Source organism: Octopus sinensis, linkage group LG1 (genome assembly GCF_006345805.1).
Source record: "Octopus sinensis linkage group LG1, ASM634580v1, whole genome shotgun sequence".
In the NCBI taxonomy this organism is placed as follows: Eukaryota; Metazoa; Mollusca; class Cephalopoda; order Octopoda; family Octopodidae; genus Octopus; species Octopus sinensis.
In genome coordinates this window covers 182,619,667-182,643,259 of record NC_042997.1, presented here as the reverse complement: position 1 = coordinate 182,643,259, position 23,593 = coordinate 182,619,667, and the positions used below count along the sequence as shown (strand labels likewise).

Here is a 23,593-nt window from a genome sequence, read left to right as displayed (position 1 = left end):
ATCTATCAGAAAGGAACTCTATCTCTCTTAAAAAAAATATCTTTTGATAAGCATAACAAATGCGCAACCGGTAAAAAGAACTTTCACCTAATTAAATACACTCTCCCTTACTTAAATTATTTTGTCAGCATTTTCTTCATTTCCTTTATATATATATATATATATATATATATATATATAAAACGATTTCTGTTCAATCTGCGTTCAGCTCCATTTCTTCAATTCACCAATAATGTTTTAATTTCAATTATCCGCACCAACGCACGGTTGCAACGCCAGATGGTTGTACCTCCAACCGTGCTGTTTACTGCTGTGATTTTTGCTACTAAGGTATCGGTTAAACTGTTGATTAATCTACTACAAGATTATTCATCTTTCTATTTCACATAATATATATATATATATATATGGGTGCACATGGATAATGCAATTAATCTGTGTTGAATACAAATTCTTGCAAAAAGCTCAATATCAATAATAGTTAATTAAGTCTCTAAATAAGTTGCTTATGTTTATCTGTGTATCTATTAATTTTGCTGTCATGAATTATCTTGTGTAATCTCGAGTTGTCCCATCCAAAATGGAGGCAATTACCAACATTTTTAACTGAACACTTGGAAAAGTGTAGAAATTCTTTCCAGATGAAACCATTGGTAACACTTTTGATCCACAAGTAAAAAATATTTATCCACTATTGAGTACTCATTCTTACTGTTCATGTTATATATGTATATATATATATATATCTCCCATGGAGAAATGAAAAATTAAATTGCAAATGCTGTTAAATCTTGATACCTAAATGGAAGCAACAAATTTTTTTTTTTACATAAGCTTCGATTTATGAGTGAGTAAAATAAAATTGTGTACAAATTGTGTATTGTGTATAAAAATTGTGTATAAATTGTGACATAAAAGAAGTGAAATGATTAATATTATGGATAAAAATCAAGGTTGCAAGTGATTCATAAGAAGCATATTTATAGTGTACAATAGAAATTTGGTGCAACACAAAAGAGATCAACAATAAATTCATCTTTAAGATTTGATTAAGCCATATGTTATTGTAGACTATGCTAAACTGTGTCATTATAAGATGCCCTTAAAGAAATAAAACCTCTAACCCAGACCAAACTAAACACAGAAGCAGAAAAAATATGATTGCAACTAAAAGGGAAATCATAAAATAAAAATAAGATTTTTTTCCCTCATTTTCCTTGACTAAAGAAAATGGAGATCACCTAGTGTCCCTGGAGATCCTCTTACCAAAATGAATTAAAAGTGGTTCAGTTAAAGAGAGGAATAGCCAATGATAAAAAGCCTTGTGCAAAGCTATAAGAGAGACAGTGCTCTGCAAATGAACATACTTGGGAATTGAGGAGTATTATAGTTGTTCATAGATAAAACTTTTTAGTTTTGAAAAAAGGAAAAACAGTCATCTTGATGTGTATTTGACAAAGTTTGAAATTTGGAAGTGAACAGGACTTAGCATGTTCCCATGGTGTTCATAGACATTCCAGCAAGTTAGCTCTTACAGTTGTTTAGCTACAAGTCAGCTCTGATTGACTAAACTTATGACCAACATTACAGTTATAACCTAGAACTACATTATCCAACTGTACTTTCATTTTTTAAGGCAGATCTGATCTAAATTTGGTTTGGTAGCTACATTTAATTTCTGTTTTGTTAGCTACTGAGCATATACATACATACATACATATTTACATGTGTATATATATATATATACGTATAAGTACGCACACATACACACCTAACATGTTGACTAGCATATTCACATTTGAATCTGCCAGAATATATTATGAACAAGTACGCAAATCAACTGTTTTGATTCTCATTATTTAGTATGTAGATGATGATTTATTATATGTGTGCGTGTGTGTGTAAATGTTGAACAATGAGAATGAGTGCTCAACACTACATTGGTGGATAAAATTTCTTTATTTGTTTATTAAAGTTACCATTGTTTTCATGTTAAGAAAAATATCTTAATATCATAACAATATTTCAAGCTGATCACATGGAGGAATGGTGTTCATCTCTGTTATGGAGACAAACACCATTCCCCCATGTGATGGCTTGAAAAATTGTTGAGATAATCTTCTTAACATCAAAACCAATGGTAGTCTTAATACACACACACATATATATATATATATATATATATATATATATAAATTGATGTTGATAAACAACAAAAATGATAAAACACTAATGTCCATTGCCCCTAAATGGGATTTGGGACAAGTTGTGTCACCTGTCCATCAGCTAGCGCTCCATATATTTCATTATGTTCTGGGAAGAACATGGAATTATGGTACCATACTTGTAGCATGGCTCCATGTTACAACTTTGCTGACTGTAATTGTCAGAGTATACAGGCTGAAGTTATTTATTTATAGTGCCTTTACATGTGACAACTGTAATTGTTATTGAATCACATATAAAGATGCTATAAGTAAATAATTTCACCCTACATTCTCCTATTCTGTATATATATATGTGTGTGTGTGTGTGTGTGTGTGTGTGTGTGTGCATACATCTATATGCGTGTGTATGTGTGTGTATATGCATACATCAGGGGTGTATACTTTGGGTGTGCTACATGTACATTGCACACCCACTGAAAATAGCAAATTCATTGTAAATATTAACCTTATTCATTAATTCAATTACAAATCACAATGGAAAACTTTTGTTATACCCCAGCTTGAAATTTGTTGGTGGGTGTCCTGAAATAACACTGCACACCTCACAGAACATTGTATCATAATATGGTACTGGGCGTATTGTAGGATAATGGGAGAATGGCAACAAATTAAAGGCAATGAGTCTGCAACAGCTTTGACTGTACGGCCACGTTTGTTTTTGTGGTGAGTTGTATGCTTAAATTAATTTTAAATTCCTAAACTAAAACTAACATTTTTTTGCAATAATTTTTTCTTACAATATCATCACATAACATTATTATTAGTTGTGAAAACAAATTAAGATCAAAATGGTTCATTGTACAATGAGGTTATTGAACATTTTACACCTTGAAGAAGAACAGAACTTACATATAAGTAATTTAAGTAAGTAAAATTATATGGTTTCTTATTTTTCAGTATGTGCGCCTAAGAAAATTATGGCTTATTTTAGGATGCTTACAATTTATAGGGTATTATTAATTCAGTTTACTTTAGTGCCATATATCTGTATCCCAATTGAATTAAGTTTACATTATTTACATTTTGGATCCTGCATTTTGAATAGAAATACACAGTTTGTATGTCTAATTTAAGTAATACTAATGTTAGTCATAGTATGGTCAGTGTGGCAGCACACCCAATGATAACAACCACCATATGCCACTGGCATACATGTATATATATGTTTGTTTGTGTGCGTATGTATATATATTTATGTATGTATGCATACATACAAAAGTGCAGATGTAGTTATGTGGTTAAGAAGTTTGCTTCTCAACTACAAGGTTTCGAGTCCAATCCTGCTGTGTTGCAGCCTAGGTAAGCGTCTTCTGCTATAGCCCTGGGTTGACCAAAATCTTGCAAGTGGATTTTGTAGATGGAAACTGAAAGAAGCCTCTATGTAAGTGTGTGTGTGTGTGTTTGTTTCTCCTCTAGACAAAGTAAATACATGAATAAAAATAAAATTCTGTAGATTTGAGAGCATTAAAGGATTGGAAGATATGAAAATTAATAGATGAAGATTTGATTAACTGACTGACTGATTGACCTTTGACGAAGTTGAATAATCAGTCCCAACCAGTCTGATTCACAGTACAGGTTGTACTATTCATTCTTTTACTCACTGAATACAAAATGTGGCTCACAAGACCTCATTTAGGTGATTTTCCAAAGTTATCATCTCACCCTTGTATGCCAATCCCTCCCAAACTTACCTATTTCTAGCTGAGTGGACTGGAGTAACATGAAATAAAGTGGTCTGGAAATTGAAGTTAAAGAAGCGTGGGGAGACAATTTATTGCATTGAGAAACAGCTAACAGAAATTAAATGGAGAAGAGGAACAGTTCTTTGGTTTACCCAATGATCTTGTGTTTTCAGACAAAATTTAATGATTGGCAATTAGTATTTTCCAGGCTTTTAAAAACCCGTTTTCACATTTCCTTGTAAACATTAAATAATTAAAACTTATTGCAACTGCACTATGATGTTGTGATGCTTTTTTGTTACTTAACTCTAAATTGGATCAAGCAGAACTATGACCAAAAGTATCTCAGTCATAACCACCTCATTACATTATCCAATATGCCCTTTCTTTTTTTATGAAGGAAGATAGGTTGCTATTTCCAGCATGTCAAATGACAATGTTAAAACTTCCTTGTGACAGCTTATAGTGATGATGATGATGATGATGAGGATGGTGATAGTAGTTCCCAAAGTATCAATGATGGTATTTTCCAAACTGTTGATAATGTTGGTGCATTTGCTAAGAGAAGGAAGTTCTCAGTGAAAGTAGTTGGCAGTGCCTTGGAGATGACTACTACTTCCTTTTATTTATTTTAATATACTTAGATCAGTGTTTCTTCAGTTGTAGATATGAGAGTGCAATTAAGATTTACTAAGATGCCATTTCCTCTTTGCACAAAGGAATTAAAGGTCAAAAGAAAGAAAGAGAGAGAGAGAGAGAGAAAGAGAGAGAGAGAGAAAGAGAGAGAGAGAGAAAGAGAGAGAGAGAGAAGAGAGAGAGAGAGAAAGAGAGAGAGGAGAGAATTTAACTAGCATACATTACTGATAGAATCCTTTTCAATTGTAGATATTTAACTAAGAAAGCTACTCATGTTCATTTATACAATGTGTGTTAACAATGCACTGTTTACAGTATTTCCATTTGAGAAAATAGTCAACTGACTAATATTTCATTGTCCAACATTCTTGAGCATTAGATCACATAATCCTGGGCTTTACTTATATTCTGTCATGTTTGCCCGAGTTCCTTTCAGACAACTACACTGATACTTGCTTTTAGAATAAAGCAGGTATTCTATTGCTGGATACTATCCCTGGTACATTCCCATTCCATTATGAAGTGAAACAGATTGATTCCTGGTGAACATAAGTGCACAAAATTAATCAATGCACTAACACTGTGGGTTGTTTTAATTTCTAACTTATAAAATACAATATTTTATTTTCAACCATCAAAACTGTGGAGAAGACTAGCAGTTTTAAATTGGCAAATCCCAGCTCCTCACCTCAAACATTAGTGAAATTCTTTGCCCTCCCCTATTACAACTTTATTAATTCAAAGACAGATTAGAGTTTGCTTCAATATAATTCTTCTTTGTCTACCACAGTGTTGGACAAGTTTTAAGAAGTTTAAAACTCTGTTTTATTGAACATGGTAATTTTCTGCCCACTTTTATTCATCCTCAGAGCAACTCCTCATTATAAGACAGGAGTAAATAATAGTTAAATTTTGTATCAAATGTTATTAAAATGAAATGAGCCTACAGTTATCTAAAGAGATAAATGGTCTCCATAAAATATTAGGGCCAAGACCTATGAATGTTAGAAAGTAGGGATCTTTTGTAATACATGGAAACTTCTACCAAGAATTACACAATGAGATCATTATAGCACTTATTTACTACTTTTCATTTCATATGTGCTCATATTTAAATACATCATATTCAACATTTAATATTCATTTTCCATGCTGGCAGAGGTTGCATAGTTTGACAGGCTCGGGTGAGCTGTAGGGCCAAGTTGGACTCCAGTGTCAGCTTTGGCAACCACTTTACAGAATGTACTAGGTCATTTTTCATGTCACTGGCACTAGCAAGGTTGCCAAGTAACTTGCGAGAACAATAAAGAACAAGGGATGGAGAGAGAGAGAAAGGAAAAAGCTCCCAAAACTAAATGGGGGTTGGGAAGGTTAGTATTTGAAAGGGGGAGGAAGGGCAATGATTCTATGCCAGGTGTTGAGAGGCTAGTGTGTGTGATGTAAGAACAAGCCCAGGTATCTTGTAACAAAGATACAAGGCTACCCAACATTAGTATTTACATCTTAACTCAGTTTATTCCTTAAGTGATCTTTTTTAATTCAAAGAAAGAATCTAAAGACTATTGCATATGAAATTATTTTCTCTCCCATGTTTTCCTTCAATTATGCTGAGCTGTAGCCATCCTATTCCTTATAACCCTTCATCACCCAGATTATTCTGTCGAGCATAATGTTTATTTATTCAAATTGCTTTGAATTCATCATGCATTATCTCGCTGGCTATAAATTTCAGTTATGTGATTTTTAGAATGACATTATATGGTAAGTGTAAAAGGATGAATTTGGTCAGTTTGAACATAAAACATGGAGAATATCTGGGCTGTATATGGCTGGTTTAAATGTTAAAGAGTTAAATGCTAGACTTTACTATTTCTGATAAGTATATCACAAGAACTTGGTTTCCTTTAGGAAAAATTCTACAGCTTTAAACTAATAGTAAACTAATACAAAGTACAAGTTTATTTTACTTTGGAGTAAGAATTGCATATTATTTACATTCCACATTGCATATAAGCATGACAATCTACATTTAAAAGTGCAACCATCTATTCTTGATAAGCAAATGCTCACTGACCAACATTCTCTCACTGTTTCTTGTACTACTAATAGTCATTACTTCCACTAAATTCCTTTACATTTAATCGACTATGTCACTGTTTCATTCATGTAGAAGAGTAACAAATGAAATGGACACTGTCCTGCTCTTACTAAAAATAAATTTAAAAAAAAAGGATTATATCCATTCCCTACATTTTTTGATTTCCAAAGGCCTCTATGAGCTAATGAAGGAGTTTCTCTTTGGTTGCTTGATCAACTAGAAATAGCAGCCAATTTTTTTTTCAAATCACATATTACTGCCTAAATATAGAAAGACAACATAGAAACCAGTATGGTGATAGCTGAATTGCCTGCCATCATAGATCTACTCAGTTAGAGCTGGCTTGGAGCTAAGCCACAATGACAAAGATCACGTAAGCTATGCTACTGATAGCACCCTTCCTTCATAGATAAAACAATTTTAAATGTGTGTTGTTTTTTTTTAAAAAAGAGCTTCATCTACTTATTTAAAATTAATGAAGACATCCTTATAGAACTGTGAACAGGAAACCCCACAATATATAACTTAAACACATAATTATCAATGTATAAAGACTAAAACCATACACATCTCATGACATCACTAATCTGACGGACATCTGTACGCACACTCATGCAGACAGACATACAGACACAAAAGACTTCTTGTGTAACTTGAGTGCCTCTTTGTCACTTGTTAATGACATCTTCCTGTACTTGGAGAAGAATTGCCATTCTCAGTATAAAACATTCACCCAGTCAACCATCTATCATTGTACTTTATCCTTCTAACTGTCACAGCAACATACCCCTTTTTCTCTAATTACATCAGGAAAAATGTTCAGAAAAGTTATGCTGTTGTTAGATATAAATAGAGTGGAACAGTCTAGGGGTTTCTCATTTGTTTTCTATTTTATTAAATTTTTCTGTTTACAATTAGATGATCTATGTTTAAAAGTTAGTTGTTCCCTAAAATTACATATAATTAAAATATAAACTAACAGGTTATAGAAGTTCATGAAATGGCTGAAGTTTAAGTCAGAGGAAGATGTCTACTATATGTGAGATGGCTACCAAAAAATGTACTGAACCACTAATTGTGTGATGTATCAAAATAAACGACATCAGAATTGTTGAGTTTGATGGTTATCAAATGTGATAGGCAACTGTCATGCCTATCACAAAGTTGACAGTAGCTATTGTGTTTTCTTCCCAATTGTGCTTCCTCTATTAATGGCAAGTTGAAATATTTCAACATTATTCCATCATAATATTTTCTATGTATGTTAAATGAAACCCTTGAAAAAAAAATTCACAGACTTTTGCCTCTATTAGCAGAATGACATATATCCATTTATATTTTCAATTGGGTAAGAAAATACAAAGTGATATGCTTTAAGAGCAAATCTGCTAGTACTCATAACCTGTAGCCTTTCGTCCACTCTGAGCTATACTAACCTTGTCTTTTTTCTAAAGAATTTAAAATTATAGTTGCTTCTCAGCGGTTTCTAGCCTTGTCTTAGGAATTATAATCCACTGTATCCCATTATTACCCAACTCACTCTTTCAAATAGCTTACAAAAGGTTTTATAATATTTTTTCACTCCAAAAACACATCAAAAATCTTTTAGTTAAGCCAGTAATAGTATATCACTATTTGAAAAAAAAATTCTAAAAATTGCTGTTAAATCAATTTTGAAATTATTGAAGATATAAAAAAAAAACAGTGAAATGGAACCTAAAGAATTGCAATCAAATATTCCCCTGCCTAGTTACAAAAGAAAGTGACCCGCAAGTTTTATAATAGAAGGAATAGATATATAACTGTCAATAGTAACCTGGAAAAAGATGCAGAATTTTTCACACATTGTTAATGAGAAAATAGTATTGGAATTATATATCAAACAGAAGCTTGTATGAAGATAAATTTGAGATACTCCAAATATGTCTAATGAAATAGACCGGATAAGAAACGCAGTCATACTTTTAGTAAATAATTATAATCCCACACTACTTTACACTAACATAATACTATAAAAATGTTAAATTAGATCTAGCACATATAGAATTGTCTGAACATTAAACAGAATTAATTAACAAATTTATGTGAAGCTATAGTAAATATATTCTTTTCCTTTTTTTAATACTTATTTTTAGATTAAAGATATGCTATTTTCCCTTCTCATTGAGATTTGTTTATTTAAAACATTCCAAAATTAGCTAACTTATAGCAGCAACTGGAGTTTTATCTTAGCGCAAGCTAGTTTTGCATGTGCAACACTGTCAAAACAATTTTTTACAACAGCTTTATTATAGCTTAGATCCTGATAATAACTCAAACTATTTTAGGATGGGCTCCCAATAGTATCTATTATAATACAAAAAGAGCATTGCCAGAAGTTGTAAAGCTTGTAAATGGCTTGTATTCATGCTAATGTTTCTAACCCTTAATCATTAAGGTAGCTGTATAAAAATGACATTTTTACCTTAGACAATGAATGCCTACAAAGGGTCAATTTTCATGAAATTTCATATTTTTGTAAGTTCATTATTCACAATACAATCTAAACTATAGTTACAGTTTAAATATAAATAACTCTTTATTAGATTTTTCACAACATACATAAAACTATTATGTTGTATTAAAGATATATCCAGCTGTAGAAACCTTGCCAGATCAGATTGGAGCCTGGTACAGCCTCTTGGCTTGCCAGTCCTAAGTCAAACCGTCCAACCCAAACCAGCATAGAAAGCAGACATTAAACGATGATGATTACTATAAGTTATATTTACCAAATATGGTAAAAAAAAGTTTTTTACTAGACATTACCATAAAAAATTCAGAACTTGTGTTAAAAAGAAAATGACAATGGCATATTTGGACATATAATTTAAAAGAAACTTGAATTTAAATCTTATAAAATTCTGCTTTATATTACAATGAATGTAATAATTACTGAATTTTCTTTATTTCATTTATTCTAATTATAAAATATAATTGTCAGATTATATTTTATAAGTTGTATTTGTATATGTGCATGCACGTGTGGGAAAGACAAACAAAAGATCAGTACAAAAGCAATACAATGATACTGCTTGATATAATATTCAAAATCAAATTAAATATGCAACTAGTCAATATCAAATTCTCAATTTTTTCCTCATTAAAACTTAAATTACATCTACTTTCTTTACAAATTTCAATGTTAGTTTTATTTTTTATCATTATTATGCAATATAATATACAATTTTGTATTTGAAAAAATAATGTTATATACAGGTTGACAAGTTCAAACAACTGATTAGTTATCACACATCACCTTCAAGAGTCTTCATACACAAGATAGACTAGTTAAATAGTTAAGTTACTGGACTAATAAATAAACCAAATGGTTGACTGTTTAAATTAGCACTGGCTTAGCAATGGATTCAGAAACATTCAGTGAATTTCTGTTATTGTCTCAAATGATCTCAAAACAAATATTAGTTTTCAAATGTGTGCTTATAGATGCAAAATTATAGTGTCTCCAAATTTATGAAAGGTTTCAATTTTCAGAAATGGTTAGCTTATTCTAGAATGAAAAAGCAAATGTAAAAAAAAAAAAAAAAAACCCAAATAATGCTGCTCATATTAATCAGTATTAGCTTCTTCAAGTACATTTCCTAAAAATGCCGTGCTAAATGCTTTGTTAATTTTTCAAATAAAATTGTTACATTTTTAACTCTCTTGAAAGGACAAAATTTTGTATTTTATTTTTTATCTTTTACTTGTTTCAGTTATTAGGCTGTGTCCATGCTTTGGCACTGCCTTGAAGAATTTTTAGTCAAATAAATTGACTCCAGTACTTATCTTTTTTTAAAGCCTGATAAGTTATGGGGATGTAAACATACCAACATATCAAGAGGTGGTGGGGGACAAACAGACACAAATACACACACACATACACAACATAGTTCTTTTAATTTCCATCTACCAAATCTATTTACAAGGCTTTGGTTGGCTTGAGGCAATAGCAGAAGACACCTGTCCAAAGTGCCATGCAGTGGGACTGAACTCGGAACCATGAGGTTGGGAAGCAAGCTTCTTACCACACAGCCACACCTGTGCTTATATTTGGAGAATGTAGGTTCCCCTCCCCTCCATAATATTTTACAAGTTATGCTTTGCTACTTAATACAACTGGTATTAATTTTAATTCCCATCAAGTATGAAACACTTTTTCCTATTTCTCTTTGGATTTGTATCCCATTGAAATTCTGTTCCAGTCTATATTTTCTTCTCAAACCATAAGTTACAATTCCAACTGAATATCAACTGTATTAAACTTACTCTGCTGCTATATTATCTCTCACTATTGAGAGTGCTCCTCTTCTGCCAATTCCTCATACTAACTAAAGACATATGAAAGATAAAACATCTAAAAAGGATCTCAAGCTTGGGAAAGAAGGATATTTGGATGCATACTTTATTTCCTTAATTCTTACATAACCAATGGTTTGTTAGGATGGAAGTACATCCAATTGACTAAAATGGCTTTTATCTTAATGATACTAGCATAATGAAGTGCAAAGCTGACCACCATGATATAACTACTTATCTACCCATAAAGAGTACTCTATGCAACTCTGCTCTACCAACAACATTGCCTGTCCCTAGTCCCTACATATACATAATAAAATATATCAATAATAAGAATTTCAAAGAGGCACTGAAAATAGGAAGTATAAACATTAGCTAGGAGAACTTATTAAATCTAAAGAACTATAAAAAACAGTGCAAATTCATCAAGTTGTAAATTAGTAACCTCTTTAATGTGGCAATAGGTTTATCACTTTCTCCTGTATAAGTAAGCAAGCAATAGAAAATATTTTTTAAATTGTGTCTTTTAAACTGCCCAATCACATCTTCTTGATAAAGCTTATATCAGTAAGAGTGAACTTTCCCTAATCATTATACAGATATACAGTGGTTAGCAGTCTCAGTGATACCTGGAGATATTTTATTTTTAATTTTCTTGTACAATATTGGGAAGATGAGACAGTTATATAGATGTAGAGGTATTAATAGTATCAGTAATGGTTAAATAGTTTGGTGACAGTAGCAATAGTAGTGGTGGTAGTAGTAATGGTGGTGGTAGTAGTAGTGTGGTGGTAGTAGTAGTAGTAGTATTAGGAGTAGTAGCAACAATAGCCATTACCTGGGTATTTGAGTATCCATGCCTGGGGGGAGAGGAGGTTTGGGAGGTGGGGAATCATCAGGATCATCTAAAATGCTGTCAGAGGAATGGGATAGGGGGCCATCGTTGAGCTGTCTGCTGGTTAAGTCCAGGATCTCCTGCTCCCTGGGAGTCAATGGGATATCAGGTAGTGATGACCTTTTGGGGCTATAACAATGAAACATACACTCTCAATGATAATAAGAAAAAAAAGAGCAGAAAAAAGACAGTAGTAAAAGAATTGAAAATGAGAAATATTTTATAGCCTAAATTATCATTATTTTTTCTTTCAGTTAAAAAGAAAAGAAAAACCCGCATGCCCTAAAAAATAGCTAAAAGTAATAATAATTAACTGTCTAACTCTAAACAGAAATATTATTAGTATCAAGTAATCAAACTGTAAATATAAACGTATATTCTTAATAAGATGGTTTTGTACTTTAATTATTTCACAAGTACTGTAATGTGTGATAATATTCCAGGAGAAATCTTTATTTGGAAATTTGAATTACAGAATTCAGAAGAAAGAAAATTCTAATTCTTTAACAATATATTTCAAAATAATAGTATAAAAAATAAACTTTAAATGTTGCAACAAAATTGACATGGATTAATTGAAATTTTAGAAAATGTTGACAGAAATAACTTCAACTACAGTTAAATTAATAATTGTAAGAGTTTCCTGAACTAATAAAATGGTCCCAATATTTCTATGTATGTATGTAGGTGTGTGTGTGTTTAGAACTATACTGAAACAGGATATCTAAATGTTGCATGGATTCAATAAGCTAATTGTGTTTCTTACAGAGAACACTTGTCTGAAAAATGGAGGAAGTAAAAGAATTTACAATGTGTAAATTCTCATGTCCTGAGAACAGTAGATTCACAAACCACTTTAGTGATAAACAATTATTCTTTTATTTTTTAAACTTCATACACGCATATGTAATGTTCCAGGAGAAAGCTGACAAATAGCAAGGCCCTATGAGGAAACAGTACCCACTAGATTGCAGTTTTGCTCAGAATGCCAAGTAATGTCCAATGAAAAACACTCACAAAATGTAAACCAATCTGAGATAATCACCATACCCAATTGAAATGAGTAGCATAAAATGCAGATAGAGTAACTAAATAGATAAAATGTGTAAGTATAATAATAAATTATTTAATCCTAAACTACTTTTGCTAAACCAGTGAAGAGTTTATATAAAACTACATATGGTGCAAATAATTTATCAATGAAATAGTGCTATTAGATTCATGTATATATTAAATAAATAACAAAATAAACAAAGTAAAATTGTGCATAAAGATAAAAATTGAAATTAATGATTCAATTCTAAGCACAAGCTTTTTCTTCCTCTTCTTGCTTGTTAGGTAGGTATGTTGCCATTTAATAAAATTATAATTTAGGAAAAAAAAATTAATATATTCAAAACTGCCAAAAACAAACAAAAAGAAAAAGAAAAGAAAAAAAAAACAAAACAATCAAATATTGAAAAATTGATTTCTAAAAATAATAATATTTATAAAATAATTCAATCCATCATGTTCAAGACCGATGTCTAGTTACATCTATCCTTATTTTTTGGAGTGGGAAAGAGCTAGACACAATGTTTTCCAATATGCAGAAAACACTTCACTAAAACTGGTCTCTTAATATAAAGATCTAATAACTGAGTAATAAAGAAGAGGGGTTTTTTTGTCTTTTACACAGGTTATTACATCTTAGAAGGAGAGTCAATGTGGATGTTTGTGAAGTGGAGGAATTCCAACTGACCAGGAATTAAAATAAGGTCAGAGATTCAGTTCACAACAACAATAATGAAGAATTCTTACAAAGTTTTGAGAGACAAATGTAATCAATTAAATCAATCCAATATTTGAATGGTGATATTTGATGTCTTTCTTCAAAGCATTAGAAAGTGGCTCTAAAAAAGAATTGGAATCAAAACATGGATTCAGTCAATGAAGATCTTAAATGTTGCATCATAGTGCCTTCCACAAATCTTCAGTTCCATTTTTTAGCAAGGACAAGGGTATAAGTTAACTGCATGTTAACATTTTTCAGGGGGCAATAGGTTAATTTTTTTTGAAAGATAATATAGTGGAATTAATTTCTTCTCAATGTATTACTGGTATTTAATGATTCAGGCAGGATTTTCAATTATGAAATATCAGATTAGATATTTTAAAGCAGCTACTCCAACTGTCTACTTACAGCACCATCTCTACTACATTAATTACAGAAAAAACAAAATCCAAATAAGTTACATCCTGTAATTTATGATAATATTCACAACTAGATTTTCAGAATTAAAAAATTATCTCATGTAGAAAAGTTACATTAAGGGATTATAATAATTAGTCATAAGTGGAGAAGATAAAATAATGATTTTGTGAACCTAATATTTAGTTTCAATACCACATAATACAAGATCTTTAAACATAGCTAGAACAGTGTTAGTTAGTTAGTTCAAGGTAAATCCCTGATTTGAAACAATCAACCAATTTACATAGTCTGCTCACTTTTCACCTTTGATATGTTTCTTTCATTTATAATTTGATAAAGACTAATGTGTAATTTGCAAGTACAATTGCTGTAATAAACATTACTAAGTTAAAAATAGCTGATCCATCATTAATCCACATTACATAGTGGGACACTGACAAAACATTAGTAGTCAGAATGAGACTATCAACAGTTATGTTACACTTTTAAATTTCAATATTCTTTGAGAAATGAAATTATAAGGATTCAAAAGTGTCTACATGTCTACAATCAATACCAATAAATGTATGATACAATCAAATGGGTCTGAATTGAATCTATCACGAAAAAAAAAAAAAGAACCTTTAGAATTGAGGAATAGAGTTGAGGGAAAATAATACCATATATTCAAGCTGTAATGAGCTAATATAGGGATAGCATCTAGGTCTCCCTCAAAACAAACTCTTCTCTTAGAAAAAAAAAAAAAAAGTGGGGGGGGGGGAGGAGAAGGATACACTAGGTCTGAAAAAGAAAAGAATACTAGATGGTTACAGCTACAATGCCTTATCACAAGGTCAGCTTAATTAGGACTAATTTAGATATTTTATGGCCTACAAGAAGGGACAGTGTCCATGACTTTTAGCAGAACATCCAAGACTTGTACAAGGGAGGTTCTTGTATATTGCTACTGTGTGAGCCAGTGAATCAAGACACTGATTTATCAATCCTCTGAGAGAGACCTGATCCAAGAGTTTGTAACAGTTGGCATTACTAAAGGCACACATGAACCAGGTGGTGGTGATAAATTGGGCAACAAGTTTGGTCTATCAGCCAATAACAGGTACAGTTTAAAAGGTTGCTGTGTATTTTACGTCTACATATTATACAATTTGGAACAAAACAATGTCTGATATAGGCATTTTTAAAAGCCTGATACTATCAGCCTCTTTTGCTGAACCATTAAATTACAGGGAAGTAAACACACCAGCACTGGTTGTCAAGTGGTGGCAGGGGGACACAAATACATACACCTATATATATATGATGGGCTTCTTTCAGTTTCCATCTACCAAATTCACTCACAAGGCTTTTGTAGGCCCGAGGCTATAGTAGAAGACACTTGCCCAAAGTGCCACACAATGAGGGCTGAAGCAAACTTCTTACCACACAGCTACGCCTGCTCAAAATATTAGACAGATCTCTTTTAGTAAACTTCTAAATATCTTTAAAATAGAATCAACAATTTTCAAATCTGAAATATTTTTGAATAAGTAGAACTAGTCAAATCAGATTGTGATTCAAGTAGAACTAGTCAATACAGATTGTGATTCAAAACTAAAATAATGCTCTACTAGTAATTTTTGTTAGGAAAGGTTGAGGTTGTATAACTGGTATGTTGATCCAGTTTGATTAACACCTCTTCTTTCTTTCATCTAGTCCCCACAAAGAGATGTAACTGATACAGAATCAATTAACACAACATATCTAGTCTAAGGTCCTACTGATTCTGTCATCCATTTACTGAAGTATCTGGTGAGCTTCTGCACAGTTACCAGTACCCAAATTTCACTCATAACACTTTAATATACTTACTGAAAGTGCCATATAAAGGGATCAAACAGGGAAATACAAGATTGTGAAGCAAACTCCTTAACCAAATGGTCATATCTACATTCATGCTGTACATGTCATAACATTGAATTGCTTTATATGTACTGTTATTGTATCACAAACCAAGTTTGGTTGTGACAGCACAGCTTAATGTTACACATATCTTCATGAATGCACATGGCTCTTGACTGTTGACTTTATTTTACTGTCATTGTTAAAAATAACATATTTTTTTGAATGTATATTTCTGTTTCTGGATATGCATTTTCAAAAATTCTAAGCATATTATTGGGTTGCATGTAGCAAAGTTTTTCAGGTAGGAAATTTAAATCCTGATATTTAACTGTGTAAAAAAAAATCTTCAACATTCAATAAGAAAGTTATTTGTAATCATTGGTACGGGATACAGTAGATGTGTACATCAGACTATGGCCAAGTCAGCTGCCAAAAATATCTAATCACTGGCCTGATGTGTGTGATAACATTAATGTGTATACAAACACACACATAGATGCAGATTTATACACACACATACACTTGCACACAGATATGTATGCATAAGTACAATATATATATATATATATATATATATATATCAAACAATACCATACATACATACATCATTTTCATCATCATTTTACATCCATTACTCATACTCTCATGGGCTGGAGAGGTCATTAAAGTCACTTATTTGGATATACTCTTCTAGATGGATCAGTGGGCCATGTCTTGCTCATATGTGCCATTTTAGCATAGTTTCTATAGCTGAATGCTATTTCTGACATCAACCACTTTACAGAGTGTCTTACATTTTTATCATGACACCAACAGTGGAGTAGTAGCATTCTATAAGACAAAAGTGCCCTCACTTTCTTCATATCATCTCCATTTTTTCAAGCCAAATGTATCTGAGATACATGAAAGCAATGACCAAGATGGCGAAAGTGGAGAAAGTATGAGTGTGATGAAGAGGAAGGAGTGATAGGATAGTAGAGAGGGAGAGTAATGGAAGAGTGACAGTGATAACAGTGGCTCTTGGTAAGAAGATGGGATACAAAAAAAGTTTGAGCAGCATGATGAAATAACAATAAAGATGAATCATGTAAGGAGGAATTATGGTTAGCAATAGATGGTGAAAGTCTGTTGAAGTAGTGGCTGAAGAGGTAAAGAGTGGAAATAGTACATGCACGAGTAGATTGTAGTGTTATGGTGAGTGAGTATTTACTCATCTCTTAAGAAGCATCTTGGATGTTTGTGTGAGTAGTAGCAGCAGTACTGTTCTGAGACAGGTGACCAATACCCCAGTGTGAGTCTTACTTGAGCTTTTATAGAGGGTCAGCAAGTGACAATGGTTGAAATATTGTCTAGCCTTAAGTAGGAAGCCTAGTCTTTATGTAGTTTTACTTTTACTCGTTTCAGTCATTTGACTGCAGCCATGCTGGAGCACTGCCTTTAATCGAGCAAATTGAACCCAGGACTTATTCTTTGTAAGCCTAAGTTACGGGGACATAAACACACCAGCATCGATTGTCAAGTGATGTTGGGAGACAAACACAGACACACAAACATATATATATATATGCAAGTGAGGATCAGAATCGAAATCGATCAATGGAAATTGCAGATGTGTTACCAGTGCCGGTGGCATGTAAGAGAACCTTCCGTTTCGCGACCGTTGCCAGCGCCGCCCCGACTGGCCTCGTGCCGGTGGCACGTAAAAAGCACCTTCCGTTCGTGGCCGTTTGCCAGCTCTGTCTGGCACCTGTGCGGGTGGCACATAAAAAGCACCCAACCTGTGCGGGTGGCACATAAAAAGCACCCACTACACTCACGGAGTGGTTGGCATTAGGAAGGGCATCCAGCCATAGAAACACTGCCAGATTTGACTGGGCCTGATGAAGCCTTTGGGCTTCACAGACCCCAGTAGAACCGTCCAACCCATGCTAGCAGGGAAAACGGACGCTAAACGATGATGATGATGATGATACATATATACGACGGGTTTCTTTCAGTTTCTGTCTACCAAATCCACTCACAAGGCTTTGGTCGGCCCAAGGTTATAGTAGAAGACACTTGCCCAAGGTGTCACTCAGTGGGACTGAACCTGAAACCATGTGGTTGGTAAGCAAGCTACTTACCACACAGCCACTCCTGCACCTTTTAGAAAATATTAAATACATATATACACTCACGGAGTGGTTGGCGTTAGGAAGGGCATCCAGCTGTAGAAACACTGCCAGATCAGACTGATCCTGGTGCAGCCTCTTGGCTTCCCAGACCCCAGTCGAACCGTCCAACCCGTGCTAGCATGGAAAGCGGACGTTAAACGATGATGATGATGATGATGATGATATATATGAAGGGGTGTTGAAAAATTCCTGGCTTTAGGTAAAAGAAAATACAGGAAGACAAGTCAATTATGATTTTATTCAACATACTCCCCCACTCAGATTCACACACTTATTGCAGTAGCCCTTCAGTTTTTCTAAGCCCTGTAAAAGAACTCGGAAGTTTGGGCCTCCACCTAGACATTTCATGATACTCTTGAGAGAGAGAGAGAGAATTTACAGACTGTGTTGTGTTGCATGAAAAAATACTTTGCTTTTCTGCAGACATTGCAGATGTAAATAACAGCCTCTCTGATAGTGGTGGTGAGTGTGATTTCCACCTGGTTTTATAGGCAATGTTTTTTGCCTCTAATGCAACAGATAAACCATCTGGTTTATCTGCTCCAACTAATTAGCTAACTTGAAATACCAGAGTGGTTATAATGACTGGGTCTGTGCAACTGTTATGAACAAGGAATGTATGAGGTGTTTTGTCTCAATTTACTTTTCTAATAGCATTAATTGGAACAATAGCATCATTGGTTTACAGGTTTCAAATGGGCCTCGATTCATTGAAATTTTGAAGGCAACAGTGGCAAGAAAGTGTCTCTAGCTTGGTACACAACAAATATCCTAAGAGACTTTGTTCAAAGAGTACCTTTTTTTTATAGTGTTCTCATAGTTTATATGCTTCACAGATATCATCAAGATACCCACAAATATCTATATATATGTATACATACAAATATTTAAACACACAAACAGTCTTCCACACAGTGGGATTGAATCCAGAACAATGTGATAGTGAAGGTAGCTTCTTAACCAAACCTACAAGTTGGTTAGGTAGTTATCAGATATGTCAAAGTGTTTATCATGGATATAGGTATACATGAATACAGCAAGTGCAGACAGGTCAGAATGTGAAATGATCTGGTCTCTGTGTTAGTTGCATCACTAAATGAGGAGTGCAAAGCTAGAGGGAATTGTGTACATTGAAGTGACATAGGATGATGATTAAGAGGAGTAAGGTGAGATAGGTATCATCAATAGGGTAAGTGAGGGAGTTAAATAAATGATAGTTTCTGGAGGGGCTTGGAGAGTGCTAGAATGTGTCTAACTTAGAGGAATAAGACTTTGGAAATTTTGTTACAGAGATTCAATGTAAAAAGATGTGTGGTGGTGATACAGAATTTTACATAATTGTAAAAACCACTGACCAGAGAAAAATTAAGATACAAGATATAGCTTGGACACCAGTTAGATTAGTGGTAGATGATGAGAGATTTGCATTTCAGGAGGAAGATGTGATAGGAGACTTGTGTCTGAGGAATGAAGTTTGGACCAAACTCCATATTTTTGGTTTAGAACTGGGAGAATTGTCAAGTAAATTAACACATATACACACTTCTATACAGCTTCAGTCAACCAAATTTCACTCACAAGGTACTACTATAGAAGACATACTTGAAATGTCATACAGTTGGACTGAACCCCAAATCATATGGTTGTAAAGTAACTTCTTAACTACACAGCCATGCCTACAATTATGCACATCCACTCTCATACTCAAGCATACATTAAACATGTATACATAATTAAATATATTTCGAAATATGCCAAATAGAAAAAAATGTGTGATAAACTACATAAAAAATTACATTAATAAACGAAGTGACTGAAAATATTTCATATGTTTATGAACAACAGAAGAAAATTTGTATATGTTGATAAAAGTTAAATAGGGCTTTCATAGAAATGTAAACAAGATAGATTTGGATAATATTGACAAATAATTTAAAATCAAATCAGTGAATAGTTATAGGATCATGGTAAACCTAAATCTAAAATAATTCTAATGATTTAAAAACAATATAAACCTATTAACAATAATATATACCTGAACAATAATACATTTTTATATTTTTTGTATATTTGCATGTTCTTTTTTATGGAATAAGTATTATTGCTTAAAAATAAGACCAGAAATTCTGAACTTAAATTTTTACCACTATTATTCTTCAAAAACAATAATAATAATTACTATTATTTCATTATGTACACAGTTAAACTTGTGAGGGATTGTAATTGATTGAATGCTTACATTAGTGTCTGGTACTAATTTATCTATTCTATAAAAGTGAATGACAAAGTTGATTGGAAATGTGAATTCTTGACACCCATGCACTGAACACACAACACCAATAATAATAATAATTATTCTAATCTTTTAACTAAGCTCAAGGAAACATTTATATGGGGCAAAGTTACAACCAACTGATTCAATTCTAGTATTTCACTATTATTTATTTCATTAAAGATCAAAAGTTGAATTAATCCCAGAAAGATCAAAACTAGTTTCCATCTAAACCAGTCATCTACTACAAACACACACACAAATGCACAAAAACAAAGCCCTAGCAAAAAACAAAGAAACAAACCATATCTATTAGTCTTTCTGAGTACTTGGCAGCTGTGAGAAAACTATGCTTTGCTAAAGAGCTCTAATAAAACTGAAACACACCACCCTAGCTACCAAAGATTAGACTCACTTGCCACTGCATATCTCATTAACTTCTGGTCAATTGAAATTTCGAGAGTTCTGTCCCTTGTATTGACAATAATTTTCATTAGCACTGACTTTCCCTTGATGGTTATAATTACTACAAATTTGTTTAAACTCGTCATCTTCAGTATGGCAGTTTGCATTTAACTATATGCATTTCAAACAAAAGGCTTCCTTCAGGAATTTTTTACGGTGTCATTAATTACTGAAAAGCCTAGTGTCCATGTAATATCATTCCAATAATAATTCAAATTTTTGCTACATTCTGTTCTTTATCTAAGCACTTCATTAAACTTTTTCTGCAGCGCTTCACAGCGAATATTGAAGCACTATAAAACCATCTTCCCTCCCACCTGTTACTAAAACATATTAAACCCCAGCCTTTAAAGTTTCACGTTAACTTCACTAATACATTTGATTCTAATCCAAAATCATTGCAGTCTATGCTACATTTAATATAGAATTTCAAAGGGTGTTTTGCATGGTTACGAGAAAAAGAGAACAGTTCTACAGAGCAGTGACTCTTAGAATGGCTCAATATATAGTTCGATATGATAAATATATAGTTTGATATAATAAAGAAGGGTGTACACTGTGTAGCAAGCAGCAGACAGGTAGGTGTAAGAGATATGTTTATGTGGAGATTCAGTGTAACTAGCATGTCCTCAAGAGCAGGTTCTATTGCAGAAATAGTAAAAGAAACAGAAGGAAATTGGTCACTTTAGCTTCAAAGTATAAAGCAGTTTTGTAAAAGAAAATCATAGCAAGAAATTGAAGAAAGCTAGCAATAAAAATTATAATTGTGATCATCATTTAATTAAAAATATTTTCAATATAAAATAAAAAAAAAGCTGAGTAGTTACTTCAATGTTAAAATTGAAAGCATGTATGTTCTTATGTTTACAATAAAGCTTTACAAAATATAATTAAAAGGATAGAATAAAAACTGAGTTCAGATAATAATAAAGTTAAAATTACCTCTTTACATTTTATTTACAGATTTTAAAATGAATTTGAGAATGCATTTATATTTTTTGTTTTGTATCAATTTTATCTTTTTATGAACTAGAAAGAATGCATTTTCATTTTACATAACATAACATATTCCTAATACTGTGAGAAAATAGATAATTAAGAACGAATTTACTGATGTAAAAAGTGCATGCAGGTTTGTCTGTGCAAAACTATCGTGATATGAAATATATAAAAATAAGGTCATGAACTGCTATAGTATCTCTAAATTTTGTTATACTTTAAAGATTTACAACAGTGAGTCAAATGACCATTTATCAAAAAAAGGTTTCTTTGGAGGGGGCAAAGTGATTAGAAAAGATAAGTGATTTGACGAACCTTTCCTGATGAAATGGTGCATTGATTGGACCAGGAGATCTTGGAATACCATTTTTCCGATTTTCTAATTTATCAATTGAAGCTTGAGCAAGTTCCTATAATAAAAATGTTATTGTATGAAAACACTAAAGACGAAATATCACAATGTTTTAATATTAAAAAAAAAATGCATGGAGATAAAATTTCACTTTTTTTTAAATTTACAATTTCCTCTTTTTTTTTCACACTATTTAGGCTGGATAAAACCACAATACATTAGGGGAAAGTAATGTATTTTATAGATTTCATTTTTGTTCTTATACTGCTTTTTTTTATATTAATGTTTTAATTCCTTAATTTTTTAACCTATATTTTTATATTTAACAAAATGGTTGTAATTTAAGTGCTACAGCTATTTGTCCCTTATGTATTAAAAAACATACTGTGGCAAACTCTATGAAAGATTTTGCTGAATCAATGGCAGACTTGAATGCAAGTACATATTTATAGATTTCTTCTTTTAATACTTGTGGGAAATTCATAAGATCCATTTACTATTTTATTTAAATTTCAAGTCAAAGTTGTAGTCATAGCTGTGCAAGTCCACCAGTTGATACTTATAATAAACTCTTTTAGACCATAACACAAGCAATGAGAAAAGCATTAGATAACATCTGATTTTAGTGAAAGGTCACAGAATAATTAACTTTAGCAGTGCCATTCAAGATATATAGTATAAGAAAAAAATCTAATGGTAGAATACAAGGAAACAGTTAAGAGAGAGAAGTGATTGTTTAAGGCAGTGGTTCTTAACAAGGGTCCATATGGCCCAGGGGGAGTTCCATATGAAATTTTGTTGTTAAAATTATGCACAATAAACTGTTTATACTTCTACAATGCACAAACTATTTTAATTTTTCTATGCAGTTCCTAATAATATTTAATTATAAAAATACAGTAGGATTTTTTTATATACATCGAATGATTATGTAGGTCCAGTGGAATAAAATTGATCCATAGGCAAATAGGTGTTGAGAATCAGTGGTAACAATTAGTATAAGAATGGTGGGTTTTTAGCTGTTTTTTGAGAAGGGGGAATACAAATCTTAAAAGTGTTGTTTTAAGCAATACTAGAAGAGCATAGATTTTTGTCATAATTTATTTTTACATCCCCTTTCTATGCTGATATGGGTTATATGGGACATTACACACTGGGTTCTTATTTGGAGTTACTGCTCTTCTAGATGAGTTGGTATATCAAATCTCACTTGAGCATTCCATTTTTGGCATGATTTTTATAGCTGGATGCCATTCATAACACCAACCACTATACAGTGTGCACTGGGTGAATATTATGGTGGCACCAGCATTAGAGAGATTATCATGCTCTTGACAAGACTAAAATGTCATCGCTACTCTATGTAGTCTTTG

General features: G+C 32.4%; 1 protein-coding gene across 5 annotated transcripts in view; it reads right to left on the bottom strand.

Moving 5' to 3' along the window:
• The window catches only part of LOC115218494 (rap guanine nucleotide exchange factor 1), a 211,035-nt gene that overhangs the window by 40,245 nt on the left and 147,197 nt on the right, over positions 1-23,593 (bottom strand). For 4 of the 5 annotated variants that reach the window (XM_029788364.2, XM_029788356.2, XM_029788349.2 and 1 more), the window contains 2 exons: positions 22,184-22,278; positions 11,824-12,009 (listed from right to left, as the gene is read on the bottom strand). In XM_029788364.2, the coding sequence (XP_029644224.1) occupies positions 11,824-12,009; positions 22,184-22,278 (281 nt within the window). The remainder of the gene's footprint in view (positions 1-11,823; positions 12,010-22,183; positions 22,279-23,593) is intronic. The other variant, XM_029788379.2, reaches the window with a different exon arrangement.